Here is a 17,657-nt window from a genome sequence, read left to right on the forward strand (position 1 = left end):
CAACCCTGCCTTAAGTTAAAGGTATTCCTAATTTGATTCTATAGTTATTGTTCTTTCGAAGGAGTCAAAGCAGTTATGCCAATAAATATTGTATTATATAAGGTTTTTGGAACCCTCTTATAATCAGGCAGTCTATGTAGCTGTCTATAAAGAATTAATGAAAAGCTATCTTGTAAATGTCTCAGACTAAGACAGAAATGTTTGTCCAAGACATGACATGTCACTGTGATGCATCCAAGTGGAGACACCAACTTTGGCGCTAGACTTTATAGTGCTATTCCACAGATTAGATAGGTAGATAGATAGAAGTGGCGTGTACCTGGTATGCTATGTCTTCTTGAGGACATGGTGTGTTCAGGTCCCGCGATATCTTTTGTTTTTCCATAGGGCCCATCATCTACAGAGAAAAGACACACAGAAAAAACCCCTTTAGAGTTACAGCTCTTCAAACAACATTTTTTTGAGAGAAAAAGATTAAAAAAATGCTATACATGACTCCGCATATCAAAAATGTTTTGGGTATAAACAACTTGCTGTTAAGAGCCGAGCTTGAGAACAGGTTGGTCTAATAGTGTGAACACATACTCCTTAAAAGGAACAAGGGAACTATAAGGAGGAAATAGAAGAGCTAATAAAGCTTCTGTAGATATGAGTTGTGGATTAATGATGCTCACCTAAGCATGAGGCTGGATGACAGCTCCATTTAAGTGAAAGTGGCTGGGGTAACAACTTTAAAGGGGCAGAGCCTGGGATTAATGTATGCACATCTAATGGCATTATATAACTATTTCCACTAAATACACAGCCCTCACACCGACAGCTAATTGTTGGAAATCTCAACCTTTGTTGGTGAGAAAAAAAGACAGTGTTGTACCATCCACTTCTCAACACGAGAATCTGCATAATTAGAAATGTCACATTTTGACCTTAAAGCATAGAAACACACTTCCATAAGTAAGTAACACTGATCCTATAGTACACATGTGTATATACCAACCGTCATGCATCTCTGAATGCATTTCATATCCTTTTCAGAACGTGAATAATAATGCACAGTCTATCTGCCTCTTCTACAATATCCAATCTCGTAAAAACAAGAAACTGGATTCTCCACGGCTCCATAATGCATTTCTACTATTGAACTCAATAGATATTGTTAACTTACAGTTTCACTATGATCTGAGCTAATTGCTGTGTTCTATGCACCCATACGTCAAGCTGATGAAAGGTGACCGAAGTCTCGTAAAGATGATAGGAGACTGAAATTACACATCTTTTAACCGTTTGAAGTCTCCTCCATCCCTCTGAACATTAGATTTGTTCCCTTGCGAGAGCAGCAAAGTGCTCAATAAAGTGTAACATTTGCAAGATTTGAAAAAATAAAGTGCTTAAAAACCCTCCCTCATTAATAATGCACTTGCTTAGCATGATCACAAGTGCTATTGCATCCATACCGAATATACAATCATGAAAGAAGCCTGCATGTACAGCTCCATAAGTTTACCTCCACGTTTATTATCGTAACAATGACGACAAAGGCTCAGTACGCCACTGTCCGGTATAGCCGATGCCAAATGGATGCCGTTGTAGATGCTCCTATTGGGTCATAATCACAGCGTAGGGACAAGCAGCTTTTCAGGTCTTTGAGGCTGGGGGGACATGCATGAACGATAAAGCCATTGTGAAGCATTGAGGAAGATAGTCAACTCCCTGGTTAACAGTGAAACATAGGCAATCACTCTTATATGCCACAGGGGGGAACAGATGCCCTGTTTTATGGTCTCTGGCTGAGGGTTTCTGCCAGAGACCTGTGTGTATTTTAATATTTTATAAGTAATGTAATGAGTTCATATCTCCACAGGTGTCTTATCCTGCACTTTCAGACTACGGAACTTAGTTTGCAGAGTGGAGTTTTGCAGGAAGTTATCCCTTTTAAATTTCCGTGCAGCCCACCAGCCAGTCAAGCAATTAACCATTCGGTTAATTTGACATGGATGAAATGTCTAAATAAAAAATATTCAAACAAACCAATGGTTGAAATGCAACAGCCGGTGGAAAACTTTTATACTAGCTGTTGCAGTGGGGTGTTTTAAGAGCTTCTGGACCCATTGCCACGAAAGTGAGTCACCATTAACTCTACGCCCAGATAATGTAATCAATTAAGGAGGTCTTTCATTGCCTATAGGAGGCAGTGTAGGCCCACAATATCTGCTTCTGTTTGAAGTACTCTGGAGCAAACAGAGTGGATATTTATATTAATAACTGCCTCATAAATTACATTTTGCATGGAGTCATAGCCATTTTTTTCCCATTGAGTACTTTGGGATTCCAATGTACATATTTTTCTATTAATGATATATGAAGGATATTAAGTATTTTGCTACCGCACACTCTTTAACTCAGTTTGACAGCAGCTGTGACAGTGGGGCTGAGGCTATTGTTGTTGTGGCTCTTAGGGGAGAGGATGTGTCCTACTTTACAACCTCTGCTTCATCAGAGGGGTGGGAGAAGTTTAACAATTTATATGCCAATTCTCAACTCAGACCCTATTCCAGAAATGTGATTAAATTGCATCCTAATGAGGGCGACACACACAGCTAAAGTCGCAGAATGTTTTTTAATGCTTCCCAGCAACTGGAGCAGCATTTCAAACCAGCTTAGCATCATCAACACAGCAAGGCAGTCGGGAAGGAAAATTTAATACGCGAGTGTCCTGCTGAGTGTCCTACGTTGTGACTTTAATTCTCCTTTAAATAACATTCACTCTGTTCTGCAAGACTCACTTCAGGTTTTAATTGCACTGTAGGAAAAACGTGCAATGGTTTTACTGACTCATAACTACTGACTCATGCTTCTGTCTGTAGGGCATCTTTCATGATATTGTCATCAAGCTTAAGTAGTAGTTTTAATTTTTATATACTTCCAAATTAAATCCTACACTGAAAAAAGTGAAACAGCTTTGTCATTCATTTAAAGTATGTTTCTACACTGAATTGATCCAAATTTTTTATTTTTCCATTTGAACCTGTTTTTCTAATTCGCTTCAAAGTAACCAGCACCAGTCCTGGTAAAACTTGCAGTGATTCCGTTTACTCAAAGGACATTTCTACTTCAGAGCAAAGGATTTACAAGTCACATGACCTCATGACGTAGCGCCAGCTCGCTTCGAAAGAATCTTTTGACCGCCATTATTTTTTCGCTCGCATGCAAAGAGTGTGCTGCACAAGAAAACTCCTGTTCAACAAGGTAAGATGTTAATCTTATTTTCAGACTCTAAGGTAAATAGCTTTTGCATTGTCAAATTTATGATAAGTGTCATGGACTACACACCAACTTCATATGCTGTACCAAACGGTGTGCTTGTTAGCCAGTATTAACTAGCTAAGCTCACGTTTAACTTTTCCCAAACCCATAAGAAAAGTTGGCAAAACTGTTAAACTAAACTTTAAATTAGCTACATTTAGGTAATGCAGGCCAAAGATATCAAAAAGAATAGTTATGTGGTGAAAATACAATATAAATACTTGTGACATGCTAGCAGCATGCTTGTGGGTGTGTAACCTTAAGAACTATACAGTCGGGCCATGTACTTGCGCTACCTGTATTATATTAGTATTTCATATGGTAACTTTTTTCGGGGGGTTACCCGTGGTACTGTTTAAAGCCAGTGCTTATACTACTCCGTCTCAACCTGTGTTTGCCAGAGGGCGGCGGTTCCTCCGTCAGGTGCGCGCACACACACTCAGGTGGAATCATGAAGGAGTGGAGGAGAGAGTCAATGTATGTGGATACTTTTTCTGAAGACAAATGTCGATATTATTTCAAGTGCTCTGTCTCTGGTGACTAGGAATCAATTTATTACAACTTACATTTCACCTCTTTACCATCGGTGAGGTGACGTTACAGTCGTAAAATGGCAGAGGTTAAACGTATTTTGCAGCCTGCCTGTGTTTGCGCCGAGCAGTGCTGTGAACCGCGGTCGGTCGAACGCAGCCGGCTTGGCGCAAATGCACTGTTCAGAAAAGCTGTCCGCCTGAATAGCTAATAGTCCAAGGTAACCCCGATAAGACCTGGCTGATTGAGAATCGTCACCGACATAAGACTTCTCGATGTGATTAGCACATTGCATGTCCTATGACGTGTTCACAATAAAAGCACCACGTTGTTTCGCTAGGGTAAAGCTTTTATTGTGAAGCAGCTACAGCACTTAAGGCTTGGTTTGTATTAGCAGTAACTTAACACAGCTCTTACTCGGCTGAAAGCGATAAATATAAAATATGACTGACTCCTCAAATTACAATACAATACTCAAAAGCAGGCACACAGGAAGAAAATAGAATTAAGATAGGCTAAAAAAGGTATACAATTTACTCTCAACTAAGAAATGCAAAAACTAAACATGACACCTCACGTTTTGTTTTTTTTAATTCATTTATGAGTTGGAAGGCTTTTCCCTCAGGGACTACTGTTTAAGCCATACTTCACAATTTGGTAAGTCTAGAAATGCACAACCATGAACATGTACATGTAAATTTTAATAAGAAGTTATATAACCAAAATTAAAATACATTAAGTTATAGGACTAAACCTGATCATGAGCAGATACTAATTAAGGTTAAATATGGAATAATGTTATTTATTTGACTTGATTGGATGGGGTACAAGAGTATGAAATTGGGAGGTAATATAAGTTCAAATCAGTTTTATTTAAAAGTGAGAACTTAACAAGATTAGGAATATTGTAGCAGTGCAGTGTGCCTAGATGGCCCTTGGTTTAGTCTGTAAAATGTCTGTAAAAATTGTGATAGCCATGCAATTTTCCTATAGCCCAATGTGACATCTTTTAAAATGTTCTTTGACTTGTGTTTTAATCAATCCTAAAGTCAAGAATGTTGGAAATGTTTGTTTAAAATAATAGGAATAATCACAAGTTAAAATAGTTTGGATGAATTATCTTTTGATCAACTAATGAATTACTCAACTGTTTCCTGCAGCTGTAGTGAGACAGACACAGGATTTCGAATGTTTAATAATTTTGCCAACAGTTTATTTCAAAAAACTATAATTGATTCAGTTCAGATTCAGTTTAAAGATCAAATTCTTTGTTCTTTCCTAGTCTCCTGATGAATGTGGAAGTGCAAAGACTGTGGTACGTCACTTTCAAGAAGATCTGAGCTTCTTAAACATTACAAGCTTGAACACAGACACTATGGACGTCGCAATCCCTATCCATGCATCTATTTCAACTGTCCATGCACTTGTAAGACTTGGAATGCACTTTTGACCCATCTTTCAAGATTTCATAACCAGACATCCTCAAAACATGAACTGACAACATATCAATGTCTATTGTGCAGTTACAATCAACTTTCAACTTTAAAAAAATATTTTGAACACATAGCACAGCATCTAAAAAACAACGAGAATGTTGATTGTGTGTTTGAAGGGTGTTCATACAAAACAAATATTTATGGTTCATTTCGGACTCATAGAAGTAGAAAACATAAAGACTTCTCAGTAAATAACTTAAAGTCTGGAATACTTGAGAGACGGTGTTCAAGCATAGGTCATTCCACTGACAGTCATTCTTCTGACACTATTGAGATTGAGTGTGAGGCATTAGATGATAATTTAAGAACAGATGAAGTGGCAGATTCTAGCTTTGATGTTTTGAATTCAAATGACTTGCCATGCAGTATTGAGCTCAAAGTTGCCTCGCTGTTATTGAAGCTAGAACATATTTTTCTTGTTCCTAGTGTAGCTGTCAGTGAGCTTTTACAAGAATTTGACTATTTAATAAGTACTGCTTCTGTCCCTCTTATTTACCAAACTATATATCAGCATTTTCAGTATAGTGACTGCCAAGTAGATAAAACTGTTCTGCAAGAGCTAGCCACTGCTCTTTGTAAGTCACATCCAGTTACAGTTTCTTTTGGTCGTGACGGTCCACTTTCTACTGCATGGAAGCGAAAGACCTACTATAAAAAGCATTTCAATATTGTAGAACCTATAGAATATGTGCTTGACGCACAGAATAAGAAATCCTTCCAGTACATACCTATACTGAAGTCTTTACAGCAGATACTAAATTGTCAAACCTTGTTGGATGAAGCAATTAATTTGACAGCACACTATCCAATCCAAACTGATACAATTCAATGTAGATCCTTCTATGATGGCATTAATTACAAAGAAAATACATCACTGTCAGAGGACTGTGCTATTTCACTGATATTGTATGTAGATGATTTTGAAATTTGTAACCCCCTTGGCACCTCCAGAAAAAAACATAAAGTCTATGGGGTGTATTGGACGTTAGGGAATTTGCCTGCCAGTTGTCACTCCTCTCTGTCATCAATATATTTGGCTGCACTTATCCATACTGATGATGTTAAATCCAATGGTTTTGACATTGTGTTGAAGCCCTTGGTAGATGATCTTATTACATTAGAACAGCATGGAGTGTTCATTGCCAAGTTGGGGAAAAACAGTGAAAGGCTTGGTTCATTGTGTAATAGCAGACAATCTCGGGGCCCATAGTATCGCAGGTTTTGTGGAAAATTTCTCAGGAAAATATATTTGCAGATTTTGCACAGCAGAAAATGTAGACATTCAAAAAAAAGAAGTCAAATCGGGAGCTTTCTGTCTAAGAAATAGGGATACCCATGCTTCTCATCTCAAAGCTATTGAAGAAAATTCTTTGGCCAGTCATTTTGGTGTGAAAAGAAAGTGTGTGCTGTCAGAAAATCTGTCATATTTCTGTGTGACACAGAGTTTCCCCCCTGATATAGTTCATGATCTCTTTGAAGGAATTGTCCCTGTTGAAATCGCTCTTTGTCTCAATGTGTTAATTTCCAAAAAATATCTTACATTAGCCAATTTGAATGATGCAATAACCACATTTCCATTCAAGTGGACTGATAAGACAAACTGCCCTCATCCTGTGCCACTGTCCTACACCACCAAGAAAACAATTGGAGGAAATGCACATGAGAACTGGAGTTTATTGAGATTTCTTCCTCTTTTGATTGGATACAGAGTTCCTCCTAACGAACCAGCATGGCAGATCCTCATGGAATTAAAGGACATTGTTGAACTTGTTGTTGCACCTTATCACACCGAGGAGTCTATTGCTTATCTTGATTTCAAGATATCTGAACACCGGACAGTATTTCAAGAAGTTTTTCCCAGTGAAAGAATTCTGCCCAAGCATCACTATTTGGAGCATTACCCACAGTTGACCCGTCAGTTTGGCCCTCTTGTTGCACTTTGGACTATGAGATTCGAAGCAAAACATAGCTTCTTCAAAAGAGTTGTCCGTCACACAAACTGTTACAAAAACATACTGTATTCATTAGCTCAAAAGCATCAGTTTTACACTGCACATGTTTTGCACATGTGTAGATTTTCTCAATCCATTTTGGAAGTTACAGATCTTTCCAAACTTCCCATTGATGTCATTAATCAGGATATTGCGCAGGCAGTGAAACAGAAGCACCCACATATAGACAGTGTGAACCTTGCAAAAAATGCAAACTACAATGGTTTCAACTACAGGATTGGAATGGTAGTAGCACATGGGTCACTGGCAGGACTTCCAGAGTTTTGTGAAATTGTTCACATGATTATTCTACACACAACACTCATTTTCATTGTCAGGAAATTCGATGCTTGGTACATGGAACATTATCGAGCTTATCACGTGACCACATCTCCTGCCAGAGACCTAAGCCTTGTTGAGGCCCAGGAACTTACAGATCAGTACCCTCTGGCTCACTACAGGGTTGATGGATGGTGCCTCGTATCTCTGAAGAGATACATACACACATAAGGTTAGATATGTATGGTTGTGGAGGTACCAATGTCTAAATGAAAAATGTAAATGTGTGACATTATCCATAATGCCTGATTTATATTTTAATTACAGTTGTAGCCTTGAGCTTGGTTGCAGTATGTCTGTGTGGTCAGATTAGGTATTATTAAGATAACACTTTATTCATCCTGAAGGAACTTATTATGCAAGCTATCCTAAGTTTACACAGATAAGAAAGATGGCAGGTAAAATTGATACAATTTAAAAAACAATAATTAATAGAAGTGCAGATGTTATTAATATTAATAAGGTGCAATATATGATATACAATCTGATGCATAAATACTAGGTGTATAATAGCTGCAGTTCTAAAACAATAGTAGTACATTAAGTACGCTGTTGTTTGATTTGATTTCTTTTACTAATTTTACATTTATTACATTAGGTCCTCCTATGAACATTTTTTTTTTTTTTTTTTTATTATTTTTACAAAGGGGGTAAAAGTATTTCTATTAAAAAAAAAAAATGGCAATAAAGTACTCCAAGTACAGGCACCACTTCATTTTCTTCATATTTCTTTTTCTAGTTACATAAATGTTAGTAGTGGTGTTAGTGAGTATTAATAATATTTTGTATAAGAATCAAAGTAATTGATTCTTATCAATTATCTCATTCTTATAATAAGTATCTCATAATGGTACTTAAATACAGTACTCGAGTAAATGTATTTGATTACTTATCAGCTCTGAATTTGTAAATATAAATTACATGTGGGTTATAGTTAAAAATTTGCAATACAATTAATACTTGCATTAAAATTATTGTTTATTTATTTATTTTTCAGATCCTTTGGATGTGCTGACATGGCAAAGAAAGGACCAGCGAAGTTGCGTGTTAATCTGAATCCTGATGATACCCAGAAGTTAATTCTGCCACAAGGAATTCCAGAGACAATGGAAGAGCATATGAGTGAAGTCAAAAAAGTTTGTGGCTTAAGTGGGACTTTTAGGCTGCAGTACCAAGACAAAGACTTTGGAGATGCACTAGTAAACCTGACATCAACTGCTGAACTTGAGGATTTAGCCACTGTTAAGGTTATTCTGGTAACAGAAGACTCCAGGCAAACATTTGATCACTCTGTCCAGGATGAGTCAATTTCTGTTAATACAGATGACACAGAGCTTCTTTCCTCACCTTCTAGCTCTATTTCTATCAGAACACAAATGTGGCCAAGAGATTTTCCTATACCAACATTGTCCTATGACACGGAAATGCAGCATACAGATCAAACATGACAAGGTTGGCACTTAGTTCAAAAATGAAATCAGATATTCTGGAAAAGGTAGCTGAAGAGATTTACAAGTTCAAAGCTTATCCAACAGATTCGGACTTCAGTGATGTTTCAGAAGCACTCATTAAGAAGCATCCATGCCTATCTGAACCTGGTTCATACAACGGCTGCTATGGGTGGAAACAGAGACTGAAAACCAAGATGGGCAACTACCGAACCCAACTTAAGGGCATTGGGTGTTCTGAGGTGCTTGCAAATTCACTAAAATCTAAACCTCTGGATGATGCATTGTCAGCAAAGAATGTAAAGAGACCAAGGCGAGGAGAGGCCAACCACATTCCTGATTTTCCAGTTGGAGAGACCCTAGGAAAATTGGAGGATGAGAGACTGGCACTTTTGAATGAAGTGAAGAAGCAAAACAATCGCATGGTGATAAAAGAGAAAATGGCCAAGACCTTTTCAATTCGAAGGCAAGAAATTGTCGAGAAGGAAATGGGAGTAGAGGAGTTAAAGGAGAGGTGGCCAGCATTGTTTGGTGTGGATGAGGTAAGATGAAATGGTCAAAGACAAAAAAACTATTGTCATTTGGCAAAAGACTTTCAGAGTGTACTTAGGGTTACTGAAGTTTTACCAAGTAAACATTTTAATATAACTAATAACTTAATCATAAGAATAGTTTAGTGGGTACCTGTACAAAGAATGTTGCTTTGGATGTCTAGAGGATATTGTCGACAAACATCTTTTTTTTTTTTTTTCTTCCTTTTTTTTTAAGATTAATGCTGAATTTTTGAGAATTACAACAGTACCACTTCAAGCAAGATTCCTGGCTTCACTGGACAAGCACCACAGCAAGCTCATAGAGATAATCAGAAAGAGAGGAGGGACTGTCAGAGAGAAGACCAGGGACATCCTTAAAGTTCTTGATCAGGTTTGTACTTGCTCAGCATATTGAAAAATTTGTTTCACAAGCATATTATCTATATACTCATATAACCCTTACAAAAGGTCTATGGGGAATGTTGGAAGTGAGACATAAAATGTCTACATATGTCCAGCTCAGTGCAGTTTATTTTATTCACGCATCTATCTTATTACAAGACTTCTAATTTTTTTAAAGCCTTGGTGATTGCCACTGTACTATGTCTTCAGTGGCAATATGACAAAATGAACACTATGTGTAACAGTCTTGTACCGTGTACCACTGCCTGACAGGCAATGCACAAAATAAAGTTTGTTTTCTTTTTCTTTTTTTTCTTTTTTTACAAGCTTAATTTTTCAGGTACAATTCTCATTCTACGATTGTCAATGCAGTTGATTGACGGTTAATTGACCCATCTTCTCTCACTGTCTGTCTTACACACACACACACACACAGACTGTACTGTGCCTGTCACTTGTATAATATGGCTACATTTATAAGAGTTGCTTGAGGAACCACCTAAAACTCTGTCGTTACACTCACTTGTGCATTTTCAGGTTAAATCGCTATATAGGACTTTATTTTATGGAGCATTACATGTCTACGGTTCAAAAGTGCATTTGTCAAAGTTGACAAAATGCTCAGAGTATGTCTTCTGACCCCTATCCACCACAACAATAAAACCACCAGGTGATGTTAATGCTGTAGATGATTGGTGTGCGTTTTTAATAAGGCTATGGGTAGTATGTTGGGTGAGGATGTTATTTAGAGATAAATGCGGCTAATGGGTCAGGTCCAGTACCGAGCTGTGCAAGTATGGGTTTGCAAAATTGGACCTGATGACTCATCAGAGTCCTGGACCCCCCAGGACTCTGATGTCTAATATTGTTATTTTTCAGGCTGCATATTTGAGCTAATTATTACACATTGTGTTTGTGCATGCATGTACCTAGTGTCTGGATGTGAATCTAAGAAGAGAGTGTCTACTGAAGTGCCTCATTGTATACTTGGGAGAAAATGTGGATCAACTCATTAAGGAATATCTGGTAAGCTTTTTGTAATCAATCACTTAAGCAAAAATTAATGTAAATCGATGTGGTTGAATGCAAACCAGTGTATTCTGCACTGTGATGCTGTGCATACACAACACAACTTCAACAAAAGATCATCATTTTGCACTTACAAAGAGAACATTAAGTAGTTGATTTTTACATTTTTACATCACACACTAATTCATCAGATAGAATAATTTTCTAATGTCTTCTATTTTATTAGGTTGTTCAAAAGGATGAAGCTGAATCAGAACTTGAGAGGTGCACCATGGCAGTGTTTGTTCTCAGGGAGAAAGATGATCTTCTCCAGCCACCGCACGAAATCGGGATTGTGATTGAAGGTGTGGAAGTCATTAATGAGTTGCCGTCAGTGTCACATGCATGCGCTATATTATTTGGCCTCATCTATGCACTAAACTTGAGTTATCCACCTGAGCTTAAATACACCTTTGAATCACTGCAGAAAGTTTTCATGGAGGTTGAGCCAAAGAAAATGTCACGCAGAGTGTGCAGTTTGAGTGTCAAGCTCTAAGCATGAAATAAATCATGACATTTGGATACATAATTTTTGTTCTGTTCTGTTGTAATGGCTGTATTCAAAATCAACATTATCAGATAGTTGGAGGGGCTAGCAAATTTTAGATTTTACATTAGAGCTACAGTGTATAATTGAATGATGATAAATTTTGTAGCATTCTTGCTGATCTTAATTTCATTAACAAAATAGACAGGCTTTTATTTATTTTTATCTAAAATAAGAAGATAAAAAATACATTGCTTGTTCATACAGTGTTTTACCAGCAACAAAAAAAACTTCTTAACTTTTTGCTTTTGCAATATTTTAAATATCACTAATAGTCCCTAATAATTTCACAAAGAATTACCACAGTTGAACAGTTTTAGCAATTGTTTATACAGTTCTATGCAGATTGAAGTACACATCTCACGTTTTTTAACAATGGTGAGATGCACAAACTTGTTTTACTTCTCAAGTTTTAAGTAATGAAAACAGTTCTAGAAACGTATATTTCACTCCAAAGACCATAATTTACATCATACCTTTTTATTTTTATTTAATTTTTGTAAATTCCTTATTTTTTTTAACGAACAAATGTTTGTGTTAATGTTATATAATACACTTGTGTTTCTGGGTATACATTTCAAATCAGCACAGTTTTGTTTGTTTCTGTTTCCATATTTAAATATTATTTTTCTTACTGAAATTTTGTTGAACACAGAAAAGCTGTTGTGTATACATACAGGCTAATAAATGTACAAGTCTTTTGGAGGACAAAGTCTTTTTAGTGTGATTTTTGTTCTGCAGTAAAATACATTTATCTGTAATAAATGTTATAGTTTCACCTCAAGAAAAAAACAGCTTCACTGTAATAGAAAATCTTTGGCTGTTCCAATCTTAAAATGTAAGTTGTCACAAAGCAGAATATTTAACGGTTTTGATCTACACAAATTAATCTGATGAGTTAGGTGGAAGTATATTTTTGATTTGAGTACGGACAAGATATTGATTTGGGTAATAATATTTTTTAATTTATTATGACTCTTACTTTTAACTTGAGAAAACTTAGAAAAATTAGCTGTGACAAAATTAGAAGAAATTATATTAGGTTTTTCCAATGTAAAAGTTACACTTGTGTTTAATTATGAATGTGAGGTTTTTCTAAAGTGAAATATTGGGTTGTTACAAAGTGAATAAATAGGTTTTTGACTTGTGTGGATGCAGGTTTTTGCTTTGGGGAAAAGTAAAATTATTATTACCATTTAATCAAATTAATCATTTTAATAAAACGCAATAAAATTAGCTGTAACAAATTACAGCAATTTTTTTAGGTTGATCCAAAGTATCATTTTTTTCAGTGTAAACAGTGCCCCAGTGGTTAGCAGTGTTGCCTTGGGGGATATTTATTTGCTCATTTGAACTAAGGCTGCATGGATTTAGTACAATAGGTTAAACACATGTGACATTGTGTTTTTGTCCAGAGGTTGTATGAAGTAGAGAGTTGTCTATCATCAGGTACATTTACATATTGCTGACAAACCTTTTGTGAAAGCTCTAAAATGTATTTGAACCTTGGTGCTGATCAATTTTTGAACAATGGTTTTATCTCAGTTTGGCTGTTTTCCACTGGCATCAAGGTTGATCTGAGTGATAAGAGTGACCGAAAGAGTCCTGAATAGGAAAGTAATAATCAGACTGTGACTATGATTAAATCAGGGGGACACTTTACACATGATTTCACAATCCACTGCAGATGTAACAGACTTATAAATGTAAATATTATATTTTGATCAGTAAATTAGCTGGTGTATACTAGAGTACTATTAGCTAAACAGAAGTGTGACAGTTTCTTTATGCAAAATTTGTGTTTTTTCATTCTAAAACTGATAATAAATAATCAGAATTACTATGTCATGGCATTACGCCTCTGCTTTCCAGACTCATATTCTAATCTGTTCAACCACAAGTCCAAAAAAATCCAGTTGAAATCCAGAGTGAATGTATTTAAACTCTCATGTTGAAAAAAAAAAAAAAAACTTTTAGGTATCTTTTCTGTTACAATATTTGAAGCATTTTGCATCCACCAACATCATCATATGAAGTAGTTTTAACCACTTTTTCTATAACCTAAATAAATAAAGTATTTTCCATCAAGCAATTTCAATACATGACACATTTTCTTGCCCTCTAACAACTTTGAAACACGCAGCACTTTCCCACGAGAAATGCTTAGAAATCAGTTCTCGTCCCGACAGTGACTGTGAAAAGGAGGCCATTGTTGTTGTTGTGTCTCAGAATTTAGCTATGTTCACAGAGGTGTAATAAAGTTTAATAATTCATAAATTGGGGATAAAATTTAGATTTAAACTGTATTCATAAGTTTGCTGGCTGGCTGTGTTCCTGCTGTGGGATGTCACAGGCATAACGGACCCCAAAGGCTGCTCATCAACACAAACACACACACACACACACACACACACACACACACGAACACACACACACACAGAAACGTGAGAATACAAACTAACATGCAAGAGCCTCTGATGAATACACAAAAGGATTTAGGCTCCAAATGTACACCTGCAAGTGCACAGGCACGGAAACACTAGACTGAAATTATGTTTCCACAAATAAGTCCCAGACATGCAAATATATAAACAGGAACCTGTGCAGACAAACTGATATAAAAAAAAAGCTTTGGGCACCTTTGCCATCTCTGTTTTTCTAGCTGGATATAAGACAAACGGTTTTAGTCACAAACCCCCACCCACATCTCTCTAATGACACAGCTCTCATCCTTACAAATCTCTCATGCCACAGCTGAGGTATATTTGTCGCAACAGGAATTTGTTAGCAGATGATCTGTTAGCACCAATAGATACACATGAGCCTCACTCTGAAACTCTTTATAATTCCTCTTTTCCACTGCCTTTTCTCTCCTGATCTGTCTAAAAAATTTACGTCTCCTGGTGAATAATTTGAATGTGATTAGGCTAATGACTGCTGGCGCTGTCAGCTTATTGAACAGGTTGAGTTACAGATGAGGCATAAGGCCAGATTTTCCTCCTGCAGTAGAAGTACTGGCATAATGCTTACAGCATGAGGGTCTTTTCAAGCAGAGGCGGTGATAACTTCAGCATGCACAGGGGAAGTGTGACAGATAAAAGGATAGATGTCATCTCTTTGTCGTGTCTATTAACTGTCTGTTTTTAAGTTTTTATTTTAGCCGTTTCCTTACTGTAATACAAGTTAGAGTACCAGTTAAAGGTTACTGAAGTTCAATGACATACAGTATTTTTGTGTTTTTAGCGTGTTCTCATTCTCGAGGCATCAAAAAGACACAGGAGCTTCCACAGAAGACCAGAGTGGTGCATGTCGTTACTTTTTTAGTTACTGTGCAATGGAGCATCCATTACCGATTCCAAAGTGGAATTGTAGCATCATTATGATACGCCAAAGGACGTAACAAGCAGAGCAATTTGACGCCTTACGAAGCGGAAGAGAGAATGGGGAGGAAAGCAATAAGCCATGGGGAGAATATGGAGAGAGGCTCTATGGATTGAAGGTCTGAATTCCAGAGATGGAGGGCAGAGCGACTGAATGCTCGAGCCCCCATAGAGGACAGGCGAGCTTGTGAAATGGACAGGAGGTGGGCTGAGGATGAATGTAAAGAGCGTGAGGGGGTATATGACTGAAGGAGGACTGAGCTATAGGGGTGAGAGTTTTTGGAGGGCATGGATATGAGAAGTAAAATCTTATAGGTAATGTGGAGATGGACCGAGAGCCGATGTAGTTGTCTGATGATGGGGGGGTAACATGATCTGTGAGGATACAGGCAACCGAGTTCTGGGCCAGTTTAAGTTTATGGAAGCATTTTTGAGGAAAACCAAACAAGAGAGAATTGCAATAATCTCAACGGGATGTTTATTTTCAACAAGCAGTCAGAGAGGGAGAGGGAAGCATAATGGTGGGTTTGGTGGATACGTAGAGCTGGGTGTCATCTGCATAACAGTGGAACTGGATTTTATGTTTTTCCGAAAAATTTAACCGAGGGGGAGTAGGTTTATGATGAAGAGGAGGGGGCCAAAGGCCGAGCCCTGAGGGACACCAGTATTGATAGGGGCAGGTTGAGATAGGTAGTTCTGTAATTGAACAAACACAGCGGCCAGAGATGTATGAAGTAAACCAGGTGTCTGTGATGCCAACAGAAGGATGATAGGGTGAGAAATCATTTGGGATTTTTAACAGGGGTGTCTCTGTGCTATGAGCGGGGCAGAAACCAGGTTGAAAGATGATTGTGGACCTGAGCAGAAGTTTTGAGAGAAATGGTAAAATCCGTAATTGGCTTGAAATGACTGAAAATTGACTTGGTCTAAACCAGGTTTTGTAAGAGTGGGAGTAATAATTCCGGTTTTCACAGAGGATGGGACAATACCTGAAGTAAGAGAGGTGTGTATAACATAGGTGATAAAAATAGACAAAGAAGGGAGACGAGCTTCAACCAGGACTGTGGGCAAGGGATCAAGTTAAACATGAGGAATTTATGGATGATGTTGGCGACATCATTAGTGGTTGGAAGTTGAAAGCCAGAGAGGAGAGAACAAGGAGGTGTAGGTAACAGTGAACAGAGGTTACAGTTAGAGCTGTTACATTGAGATAATATCTGTAGCTGAATATTTTAAATTCTGGAATTGAAAAACGGACATAAAACTACTACAAAGAGCAGAGGAATACATGTGTAATTGGAAAGAGTCCGGGGGTTTGAGTCTGCTACTGGGGGGGAAAAAAGGCTCGAGAGGTTCTTTCCTCCGAGTTTGTAAGGAATGAACAGCAGATAGTTTTAGCAGATGATATGGCTTCTTGATAGTAAATTATGTGTGTGAGAAACTTATGAATAGTGAGACCAAACATTCCCGGCGGCGGCCTTTGGTTTTGAGCTGGCGAAGGGCCGGGGTGTACATGGAGCTGTGAGCGGTGACAGGAAGGTCAAAGCGGTGCAATTCCTACGGGGTAATACCAGCACAGCAGACGAGAACTTACTTACATACTGAGGATTACAACCGTGCACTGGACAGTAAATAGTGTGACACTAGCAAAATACACATGCACTGAAATCACGATCAAAAAAGAAAAACCCATGATATGAGACTCACAATGGTGTTGGAGTAGGCTGCTCACTCACTGTTGCCTAAGTGAGTGAATGAAATAGTGAAAGACCAAAATGGTGACTACTCAGCCTGCAGCTCTGTGCCACTCGAAATAAAAACGGAACTGAACCAGACACGAAACAAACTCAGCGTGAAGGCAGCGAATTGGCAAAAGCTGAATGGTGGACTGTCTTTTTCAAGACAGACTTTTTTCATTGCTTTGAATCGGACTGTGTTTTTTTCCCATTTTGTTTAAATGAAGGCATCGCTATTCGGCTCAGTAAAGACCAGTAGTGGCTGGTGACAGATTGACTCGTTACCATGAAAGAACACACACACACACACTCCCTCTCTACTGGAAAAATGAGCCGAAAGTGATGCGGACCAGAAGGAACAAATAATTTACCTTGTGACACACCCACAATCCCGCTGATAGAAGGACAAAACACAGGTGCAGTATCTGGTGCTTGGTTTACAGGCTGTTAGGGAAAGATTCCACCTGTCAGAGCCAAAACACCCAGCTTTAAGCAGAAACACCTGCTAGGCCTGCGTGTGTTTAGCGTGAGAGTGTTTTAGTCATGCATGAAGAGAATACTAACAGACAGTTGCAGGATTCCCTCAAGCTTTTAGCGAACCTGTCCACAAACACGCGCGCACAAACATTACACATAGTACAGTCGAGTCGCCCACGCACACACATTTCTGCCCTTGCTGCAGGCTGCTGGGGATGAGTTTGTACTGCTGACACCTGAGATTTAAAGAGACGTGATTGTTGCAGTCCTCGCAGCCTCCTCGTAATCCTGCAGCAGCTTCAGGCTCTCGTCCCCTAACGGCACAAAAGATAATTTCTGTGTAGATGGCAGACTTCCAGATATGGTGTCAGATGGCAATTAAACTACAACATTGTACAGTTTTAGA

The 17,657-nt window shown here is 37.9% G+C and overlaps 2 protein-coding genes across 15 annotated transcripts in view; one reads left to right on the top strand and one right to left on the bottom strand.

Annotated features, from left to right (window-relative positions):
* grip2b (glutamate receptor interacting protein 2b) overlaps positions 1–17,657 on the bottom strand; it is a 221,402-nt gene that overhangs the window by 41,722 nt on the left and 162,023 nt on the right. For all 12 annotated transcript variants that reach the window (XM_067506130.1, XM_067506127.1, XM_067506123.1 and 9 more), the window contains exon 2: positions 320–397. In XM_067506130.1, coding sequence (XP_067362231.1) covers positions 320–397 — 78 coding nt within the window. The remainder of the gene's footprint in view (positions 1–319; positions 398–17,657) is intronic.
* LOC137128279 (uncharacterized) lies at positions 2,986–12,276 on the top strand. Of its 3 annotated transcripts, XM_067506145.1 has the most exons (7): positions 2,986–3,246; positions 5,117–5,260; positions 7,039–7,832; positions 8,658–9,650; positions 9,877–10,032; positions 10,977–11,069; positions 11,299–12,276. In XM_067506145.1, exons 4-7 carry the CDS (start codon positions 9,105–9,107, stop codon positions 11,605–11,607), a joined length of 1,104 nt encoding a protein of 367 aa, XP_067362246.1. In that variant the 5' UTR covers positions 2,986–3,246; positions 5,117–5,260; positions 7,039–7,832; positions 8,658–9,104; the 3' UTR covers positions 11,608–12,276. The 3 variants fall into 3 exon arrangements, with proteins under 3 accessions (XP_067362246.1, XP_067362247.1, XP_067362245.1); XM_067506146.1 differs by lacking the exon at positions 2,986–3,246 and having other exon boundaries at positions 5,044–5,260; XM_067506144.1 differs by lacking the exons at positions 2,986–3,246; positions 5,117–5,260 and having other exon boundaries at positions 5,320–7,832.

Source organism: Channa argus, chromosome 5 (genome assembly GCF_033026475.1).
Source record: "Channa argus isolate prfri chromosome 5, Channa argus male v1.0, whole genome shotgun sequence".
NCBI classification, from domain to species: Eukaryota; Metazoa; Chordata; class Actinopteri; order Anabantiformes; family Channidae; genus Channa; species Channa argus.